This window comes from Centruroides vittatus, unplaced genomic scaffold (assembly GCF_030686945.1).
Source record: "Centruroides vittatus isolate TY-2023 unplaced genomic scaffold, ASM3068694v2 scaffold_102, whole genome shotgun sequence".
In the NCBI taxonomy this organism is placed as follows: Eukaryota; Metazoa; Arthropoda; class Arachnida; order Scorpiones; family Buthidae; genus Centruroides; species Centruroides vittatus.
This window is the reverse complement of record NW_027122667.1, coordinates 1682-12718: the sequence shown is the minus strand read 5'-3', so window position 1 is coordinate 12718 and position 11037 is coordinate 1682. Positions and strand designations below refer to the sequence as shown.

At 31.3% G+C, this 11037-nt stretch overlaps 1 protein-coding gene across 1 annotated transcript; it reads left to right on the top strand.

Moving 5' to 3' along the window:
- Nucleotides 1-321: 321 nt before the first annotated feature.
- LOC136986437 (ionotropic receptor 21a-like) lies at nucleotides 322-8334 on the top strand (the record flags this gene model as incomplete). The annotated part of the gene is made up of 8 exons (XM_067283960.1): nucleotides 322-393; nucleotides 3086-3156; nucleotides 3228-3255; nucleotides 3325-3471; nucleotides 3931-4075; nucleotides 5264-5508; nucleotides 6400-6683; nucleotides 8127-8334. Coding segments are annotated over exons 1-8 (1200 nt in total), but the record flags the coding sequence as incomplete, so codon positions are not given.
- Between the last annotated feature and the right edge of the window lie 2703 nt (nucleotides 8335-11037).

Here is an 11037-nt window from a genome sequence, read left to right as displayed (position 1 = left end):
GTTGTAAATGATAGGGATTGAGTTACTAGAGGTTGCCGATTTGGCAAGGAAGTCGGCTCTCTCATTCCCTACCGTCCCCTGGTGGGCACGGGTCCAGGAGATGCTGTAATGGTTGTTAGAATTGGTAACGAGGTCACTGATCTCGCAGGCGAGATGATGAAGCGAGTTGCTCCCAATGATGTTACAAGCAGATAGGCAGTCGGTATATATGTGGATGGAGGTATTAGCATAGTTAGCAATGCTCCAAGAGATTGCCGTGCGTAAAGCTACGAGCTCCGCTTGGAAAACAGAACAGTTTCTGTCCAAACGGAAGCAGTCGTGATGAATCTCCCTGCTGTCTTCATAGACAACGAAGCTGCAGCCAATGCTATCGTTCATTTTGGAACCATCAGTGTATAGTTCAATCTTGGCCGGGTGTGGGGAGGAGGACTTTATCTTGGTGTAGGTCCCAGGACATGGTATGTTGCAATATCGGTATGGTCTTTCAATGGCACTTGAATGGATGCAACTGTCATTGGTTTGAATGTCGAGGCCCCATCTGGCATGGTGCAGCTTGACATTCATGAAGATGGTCAGATCAATGGGGGATTTTCTTGCCAAAATTTGTAGGCTATGAGTGGGGGCTGTGCGATATGCCTTAGTAATTAGTAGCAACACTTTTCTTTGTGAAGAGATAAGTTTTCTTTTGGGGTGCACTTTCTGTGCAGCCCACCCCCAACTGCCACAAGCATACGTAATCATAGGAACATATATGTGGTCATGGATGGTGCTCATAGCTTCATGGAGAATCCCCAGCTATTCCTCGCAACCTGCCTGAAGGCTTGCGTAATAAGTCCAGTTCGTTTAGTTATGAATTCAATATGCTGATCCCATGACAGCCTGTGGTCCATAATCACACCGAGGTATTTAATTAATACGGGCATTATGAATAATGACCAACGAAATCGGGCACTGTAATAAATTTCAATAATTTATCAAATTGACCGGTCATTATGAATACTGCTACAATCTAGTTGGGCAAAGGGATAAAAATACGTTGAAAAGTAATCACCCAAAACAAGCTAGCCAATCAGCATTCGTATTTGAGTTGCACGTGCGTATTGCGTTTTCGACTGAATTTGGTGGCAGTTGCAACTGTTTGTGCTCTCAGCGGATTCCTCGTGAAGGGAGCTGCCGGCAGGCCGCCGATTGTTTAACGTCATTAGTTATTTATTTACGGTAGTTCTTGAACACATGTATCAATAACCACAATGTATCAATATCTAGTGACGTTAAACAGTCAGCGACCTGCCGGCGGCTTCCCTCCAGGAGAAATCCGTCGGGAGCACAAACAGTTGCAACCACTGCCATAATAGTGCACATAGATAAAATTATACCATTTAATTAATACAGTTAATCGTACTTAGTTTTAAAAGATTACATGCTCTTTATAAAGTATTTTAAAATTATTCACAAAATTAAATATTTGTAAATAAAATAAGTGGAGTTTCTTTAATTAAATTTATTAATGGCGTACAATTTAAAATTCGGTACTAAACGCGATACGCGCTCAACGCGATACGATCGGCAATTCAGAGTGCCTATTGGTTAGCGTATGTCCGATGATCACTCCTCAACGTATTATTATCACTTTGCCCGACTAGGTGATAGCAGTATTCATAATGACCGGTCAATTTGATAAATTAATTAATATTTATCACACTGCGCACCCTTTTTTTTATCATTATTTATAATAACCGAGCATTATTCATAATGCCCGATTAATTACTTTATCCATAACATATACACCGAGACCCAGCGAAGCGAAAGACGAAGCACGTGCGACAGACCTGGCCAGCGTCGCAGGCGAAGGCCTGGGAGGAACAGCAGCTTCCTGCGGCCGAACGATAGCGTAGCCGCAGAAGTAACGAAAATAATACTTACATTCCAGGAAACATTGACTAAAAATATAGTTAATCTAATCGAAACAAAGTTAACGTCTACTAAAAAGTAGTCAGATTGTCAATTTACAGAAGGAAAGGTTCCATAAAACAAGTATAACAAAGTCATCAAGCATGAAAAAATAAAGGAAGATAAATTAAAATTAAAATATAAATTAAAATTACAAATTAGAAAGTAAGTAGCAGATTTACCTATTAATAATGTTTTAGTTTAAAAAAAACATTTCAAAATAGGCGCGTATCGGTAAATTTTTACGGTCGCCATCTTGTTTGCACGCGCCCATGTCGCAAACAAGATGGCGACCGGAAGCGTGGCCATTGGGATTACCTAAATAGTCTTTAACCAAACTAATTTATACTTTGAAAACTATGATTTTTACGTTTTAAAATAATTATTTAAGAGATTTTTAAGTCAATTATCATATCATCTGAAACAATAATGAGTTCTGAATGATTTTACCTGAGAATCTTAAGGAATTTGAGAATATTAATTTACCATTTTGCATTTTTTTTTCCTACTGACATAAAATACTAGTGGATGGAAAAATATATTTTTTATTTCAATATTGTTTAATCTGATAACAAATAAATAAATTAATAAAATATTAACTTTTTGTAACGTATCTCAAGTAACAGATATTGACATTTCTTTTGTTTGAATTTAAGAGAAACAGGTGTCGTTTGTTTAAAAATCAGGTAAATATGTATAGTATGATAATTACTCTAATATTAATAGATCTTATTTTATTAATGTTTGACACAATACAATTAGTAGCAGATGGCCCATTTTCAGACAGTTACAAATATTATTAAACAATTTATTAATACAAATAATGAAAAATTAATCTTATAAATGCAAGGCAATATTACACATACAACATAACGAAGTGCCGTCTGTTGAGTTTAGTTTCAAGAAATTTTAAATATTCGAGTAGCTTTCTATTAAAAATATTTCTAATTCAGCCAGTCATATTCCGTTTTACAAAATTTTTTTACTTTCGTAATCCATCCAAAGGTATTTATATTTTCAGGAAAATATTTTCTATAGCGAAGAGAAAGAACTATTAAACATTTGAAGTGAAATTTAAACTTTAAACTTGCAAAAAGTGATATTTAAAATTATGTAATAATTACAACATTTTCAGGAATATCAATACAATAATAAATCATTTATTCGGAGATATATTGACCTATTAGCAGATAGTCTTAATTTCAAGTATGTTTCTTTCATACAGTTTACGTAATTTTTATTACATGCGTTAAATACATTCTGTTTGTTTATTTTAGGTTGGAAATATCAACTTTCACGAACGAGGTAATAAAACTATAATCAGCAGTTATACTGTCTTAATATGTGTTCCGATAATTTAATTTTATTCATTAGGCAGACATCGGCATCTGGGGTTATAATATCAAAGAAACTTACTTGTCTTATTCTTCTTCCATACGCCATATTCCAACTACATTTGCAATACGTGCTGCAAGACCTTTAGATAAAGCCTTTATTTTGGTGAAACCTTTCGATGTAATGGTAATGTTTCGAAAATTATTATTTTCTCTATATATTTAATAACATCTTATAACTGTACGAATCGAAATTTACACGGAAAAGTTACCTTAAATATTTGATAACGTATCAGATATACTGATTGGTAGTATAAATCAATGCAACACATGGGGCATGTAACAAAAGAAATATCTTTTCAGGGAAAATATTTATAGTTTATTTAACACATAAGGATGAAAATCTTTTCTATCGACGTGATAGATATTACAATAAATGTAGAAAAACTACGCGGCCAGAACGTTGGCGTGCATAAACTTGGATCCAACTTAAGAGTTCGGTGGTGTCATGTACTTGGCCACTGCTAGGCTATTACAAATCTATATGAAATATTTCGTACTGACGCGGAATTTTTAATATAATGTGTATTATTAAAACGTTAATATTTAAAAAAAACAAATTAATAATGAATATTTTGTATTTCAGACTTGGATTTGTATTCCTTTTTCTTTCCTTTTCATTTTGTTAACTTCGTATGCAATAATGAAAAAAGAGACTGAGAATAAAAACAAGGATATGCCGAAATTTTCTGTATTATGTTGGATTATATTGAGAAACTTCCTTCGACAAGGTGGGTACCTTTATTTTGGATTATTCTGTGCACGACTTCAATTTTTATAGACCAAATACATCACAAATATAACGTGTAAGAGTAACGTAGTAAAATAACTTTTTGTCCGTAATGAATTATGATTGTGATCGTTGGGCCGGTATCTCTTTGATACTCTGTTAGAATGACACCACTATTCTTAGGTCGATACAAAGACGATAAATTCGCGCGAGCGGTTACTTATGGGTTAGACTCGGAATGGAGTGAACGGAGAGAACGGCGGAAGGAAAGCACTCAGAGAGATTTACAACAAAATACCCGTTTATTTAACTACATTTTTAATTAGGTACGATTAATTGACATAAGGATGTATAGGTTATTTAAAGAAACATCATAATTATACATACCTCATTCCTTAGAACGCTAACTATTCCTATTTAGAAGATTCGCGATCGTAGTCAATTCTATAAGGATTTGGGAGAAAGGAAATACTTACAAATTATCGCGGGCAAGATAAATACCATCAAATATGTATATGATGATCGTATTGGCGAACGTCGATCAAATAATAGACGAAATCTTGTAATCGTAGTAGATGTGTTCGGTCCAACTGTAGGTGAAATCTTTATAGGAGAAAATTGTTCGGGTAGGTAGATTTATGACGAAAGTCCGGGGAGGATGAAACGGATAATCAGCTCGGTGACGATAGGTAGATATCTGTCCAGGAACACACACACGTCCAGTGACTACTTTTACATCCTTACTCATCGTACGCTTTTTTTATATGGAGAAAAGTTTTGCAGGCCCTTCCTTGGATTTTGTCAGAGGTGATGATCTCCTTGAATTAATAGAGTGATGGGTGACCAGTCATGACACAGGGTTTTTACTCACCTTAACAAGGAACTCAACTCGTGGGAATCGAGTTTAAACTGATCGATTCAAGGTTTTTGTTTAGTTTCTATAATTTTTAACGGAAATTTATAAAATCGTTGGCTTGTATTTACAAAAGAAAAGATTATTTTGGTAAATTTCACATTTTTAAAGTTTTTCCCTCCGCAATTGCTGCGACCGCTTACATATGACACTTTGAAAAATATTGTATACAGTACTAATTTAATAAAGAATCGATAATTTCTAAAACTAAAACGTGTTTATTCATTTCGTAATTTCTTAACTATTATTTCTTCTTATTATTTTTTTATTATCCAGATACAGTTGTAGATCGCTATTTTCTCATAACGTTTCGTATCCTAATTGGCTGTTGGATGCTGATTGCATTTGTCCTAACATCAGCATACGTCGGCACTTTGCCATCGTTCATGGTTAATCCTGGAACCGAAACCATTCCTCAGACATTTCAGGAATTGGCTCAATCAGTAAAAGAAGGACGATACGATATCACTTACTTCGAGCATAGTCATGAACAAGCTTACTTTGTGCGACTTTATACTGACGTACGTATCATTTCATTAAAAATAATTTTAGTTATAAATATAAAATACAAAATTATTTAAAAGAATCGTTTAATATGATTTTGGGTGTGATTCTAGTATTAAAATTCACAAGAAAATGCTTGTATAATTACATAAATTACATAATTATCAGTTGTCGATATTGTAGATCTGGAAACATGACAACAGTTTTTCTCGGGTTCAAGTAAACTATTCAAATGTTCGTTTTTTTTTAGAATTGTTATTCACCTCATTGTGATAAAGACTAAAGAAAGTGAGATTTACCTTATTATTCTCTTGGTAAAGAAAATTCATTCTTCGCTGTAAATAAAAAGAATGTTGTTGACATAATCAAAATTATCTCCTAGTTTATTAGAACGTGCCATTAGAGTTTATAAATTCAAATGCCAATTAACAATTTTTCATAAATTCAGATGGGTATTAAAAAAAGATTTTGGAGGTTAAATGAAGGAAAATTGGTCGAAATATGAAACATATTTTATGCGTGTAATTAATGGAACAAATAATTTAGATATTTCTGCATAATATCATTAAACATCGTAGATAAATCACCAGCCACATATAAAATTGTATCCGTTGATTTAGCTTGAAACATATAATATTGTTGTTTACTTATGTATTTATCAGAGTATCCATCGTAAATACTCTAGCTCAATCTATACCTACAAAAACATTCTTGCTATAAATGCCTGATAAAGTTAACTGATAACTGAAATGAATACAATAAAGTGAAAATAATTATAATTAAATATGTTTATTCATAAAGTTTAAAGCATTATATATTAGCAACTGCAAGTTAGATCCTTTATAAAAATAATAACGTTTTGTGTGTATATTAATTCACACGAATTTCTTTATTTCATATATTTGTAGACGTACTTCAATGGGAAAATAATTGAAAATAATATCATCGATATTTTTAATAAAAATCTTCAAAAGAGTCGAGATTATTACTATTTAGAGCTGTTAAAAGAACCAATTGAAAAAGTAGTTAATGGAACTCATGCTGTGCTAGCACCAAGACAAAAAATTGAATTGAGCATAAACAAACATCAAAAACAAAAGATCTTCATCTCAGAAGACATACTTTTTACGAAATTCTATTTCACACAAATAAATTTAGTCAAAGTGAATTATGCTGAGGAACTCTGTAAAACGTAAGTACGAAAAATGTGTTTCTATCACTTACAATTTTCCAGAGGATATTGCCACTGAACATTAGTAGTTACGGTTTTTCTGCGTAAAGAATCGACTAGCGATCACCGTCAGACGACACGTAATTTCAGGTAACCACTTAGTTTACTTCCTTATGATGTTAGCTGTTTAGTTTGTATCTGGTAATATTTAGAATTCGTTTCGTTTTTACTCACAAGAAGACAGAACAACTTTTCCGTTGCATTAGTTGTTTAAAGAGTGAAATAACTGAACATAATCATAAATTTAACAATTTCTATTGCGAACTCCGGGTAGTGCTTAACCATAATGTGATGCTTCTATAACACTGTTTCGAAAGGCAGTGACAGGTGTAACAAATGGGAGAGATGCCGGAAGTAATTTGCCACAACTCAGCGAACAATATCTGACAGTCATTAATTAAAACACAACTTGTATTATATGCCAAGAATTGATACCACAACGTTCCACATATGCCAAACATCGCAAATGTTCAAGTGTCATTTCTAATGACAAATGTAAAGTTTTTATAACTTTTATAAGAAACTATAACATATTTAAAACACAAAAATATTAAAGTTTTACTTTATTAAGAATTCTAGTTTTTTGAAAATAAAATTTATTCTTTAACTTTTAGTTTGCAAAAGTTTCATTTACCCTACAATGTCATATTTAAAAGTAATTATTCATATTTTATATTGTATGCATATGATCGTAAGAAAACACAATTTTTCATCTCTTCTCTAACATCATACGGTCCTTTTGTATATGCTTTTACTTATACTGAAAGCAGTTTTTATTTTCATTGTAATATAGTAATAAAATTAGCATAACTCTACTTATATTTGATTTTTCCACATTTTATAAGCTATCGTTTAGATGTCCCACACCTACAATAAAACATGCAGATTTTCATGTGAACATTCTAATGAGTGTGTATGAAAGAACGTTTAACTGCTAGTGATCAGTAGTTTTATCCACTCAATCGCTGAAAATTAGTAGAGATTCGTAAAACGGTGCGTACTCGTAGATATGTATTTAATAGTACCGACTTTTATAAATTTCACATAAAAGTTATTTAATTTATAAAAGAAATTTAGTTTATGACGTAATTTTTTCATGGCAAATAAGAAAACAGTTACTATTTAAGTGTTTAAAGATGAGAATTAATAATTGAAAGTGCGATACTTCATAATTTAATTTCATAAATTCGTGTAATTGAAAAACATTTTTAGTAACTTCTTTATTTAATGCTTTCATATAATAAAAAATGTAACTGAACCGACAACAAATTTAACAATTTCATGGTGTAAATAGTTTTTTATAATTTAAGTATCATAAATATATCTAATATGTTGCATAACACAAGTAATGTACTGTATATATAAGAAGTGTAATAAAGAAAGGTAATTATTTATATTTAACAGGGTAAATCGTATTGAACAAAGTGGATTATCTGAAAAAATTGATAGAGATATTCTGGATGAAAAAAGAAGAAACGATTTCTTCTACGATGATAAGACAATCGATATTACTAATGAAGAACCTCTGGAAATAAGTGATATTATGGGTCTTCTTTATTTATTAGTTACAGGATATTTCATCTCTTCTGTAGTATTTTTTACAGAAATTCTTGTAAACAAGATAAAAAAAATTACACGCAGAAAATGCAGAGTGAAGCCATTCAATATTGTCAATTAATTTTTAATCATATTGGTAAATTAGGTAATAACGCTGTATTCGTTAAAGTATTTTCTTGTCGTCATTAACTTTATTTTACTATGGTCCACAATTTTGAATTACATTACTCACAAAATCTGATAAAACAACGTATTAACGATTGACAATTAAGTTTTTCGTTTGTTTGCAAGTAAATTGATGATGAAAAGCCAAAACAATTACAGCTGAATGCAAAATGATAAACTGTATATAAACTCTGTACAAAAGTATATAAATATACTAAAGAACGTTGTTTCATAGTGAACATTGTAACACGATTGTAATTAACTTATATCATATGACTATTGTAATGCACAATCTGTTCAAATTTTGTTTTTCGAATGACATTACCGAAATTCTCTTTTTGACAAAGAAACAACCACGTGGAATTAAAATTACTACTTTAATTTGAATAACAGGTCGAATATTTTCACGGATGTTGTTTATTTAATTTTCATTTGCAGTTCGCTTATGTAACATGAAAAAATTAGCATAAAATATCTGTGGTTCATGTAATCACATCAGTTTAAATCAGAGATTTCGACGGCCGCTGTATGAAACAATTTTTGTTGTACTGCTTGCATTTAAATAGCCGAAGACAAATCAATAATAAGAACCGAGTGACCCGTTATTTCGATTGAAATCTGATGCAACCCGACAAATCTATAGGAAACTCAATAAATTTTATAAAACAGGACTATGTAGTTTGTCTATAAATCACCTTATATATCTATTATATAATTTTATATAGATATATGTTGAAATATTAAAAATTTGAAAAAAAAGATCTGATAAATATATGTAAATATATAATAATGTAAATATATAATAATTTGACATCTTACACATCAGTTTTCATAGTAACTTGTAATCCATCACTTGAAAAAGATTCTATAACAGGTACTACAATAATATTTGAAAATTTATAAAAGCACAAATAATTATTAACAAATATATTAGGCATGTGGATTTGTAAGCGTTGTAATTCCAACCAAAAATGTATGTTTCATTTCTTACTTATAAATGTGTATTTAATATCAGATAATCTAAAATGTAATTAACTGAAAGTATAGTCAAATCGTTGAATAATGGCCACTGACAGCAACATTGTCGAAGAAATGTCCGACTAGTGGCTACACAGTACCATTTCCGTACACTAGGAGTTCTGTCCCATGACCAAACTCTTAGTAGTTTCGCTCCTCGCCGGTCCCTGCTGGCCACACGGAGTTTTCTGGGTTTTTTCTGCGTGAGTAACGCCTGAATAGGGGCAAGTTGCTTTTAGAGGTCTTCCCAAAAGGCATCATTTTTTAAGTATGAACGAATATATATCATTACCATATCACACCGCAATTGCACGTAACAACTTACCACGAAGCACCATAGCCTAGTATTTTTTTCCTAACATAAAAGACAAAAAAAGATGTACGACATGGCTGTTTATCGGAGTTAACTCCTTATATAAAAATTAATTGTATGCATTTTGTTTTTAATAAAAATGTTAAATGGCCTCTGATTAGTAATGGCTATTGTTTGAAGGTTTTATTGTATATGCTTCTAATATCGATAATACAAATATATATCTTAAATTTTTCATATGTACTCTAGACATTATGCCAACAAACTAATTATATTGCTGTTGTGATTTTGAAGTTTTAATACTGTCGACTAAACAATAAAATATCCAGCAGTGGGTTCCTTAATTAACTGTTTTTCGTCATTATTAGAATCTGAGTGTATAGAGTTATCTCTTGTAATATGTTATAAAAAAACTTTTATGTATCAATTATTATAATATGGCATCAACCTTAATTTTGAGGGTAGCGATAAGGTTTATAAAAAATGGTGAATGCTAATAACGCGAAAATCGTCGTACGTTCGACCATACTCAAGAATTAATATTATTCCTCGGATAAACCAAACTTTAAAGCCTAATTTCAGAAATTTTCGACAAAAAGAGCAGGAATTTTTAAATTTCTAACAAGTTGAAGAAAACGTGGTTCTCAGGCACAAACAATAATATCCACACAAATTCTAAAAACACCAAATTTTTTTGTATTCATAAAAGTTTCAAAGCCTAAAATGTGAAAGCGTCGAGGTTCAAATATTGCCGAATCGACATACATTTTGTCTGTTACAACAACTACAAAGTTTGATTCGATGAAGTTATCTGTGAGTACAGATTTGACCTAAAGTTTAGCAAAACGAAAAATTTCTTAATTCTTACGACAATTCATTCGGAATTAAGAATATACTGTTTATAAATATAGATATTACATATCATATGTTTTTTGTATTTTAAAACTATATTAAAAGTCAATAAGGAATTCCAATATTTTTAAATGATACTCTAATATATAATTCAAGTCAAATGATATTCTGGACACGGTACGAGTTTGTATTTAGAAGTTTTTGAATCATTTCCAAAAAAAAAATAACCTTATATACTAGATAGTAAAATTTGTTAAATTCAAATGAAAATTTGAAACCAGATACCCGTTTGTGTGACTTAATTAACTAATAGAAACCTACTACTCATAGCAACTGTAAACTTTAAAAGATCGATGTTTAACTTTCTCGGCTGTTATTTTATTTCATTTTTTAAACTTACCGTGAGTCGCT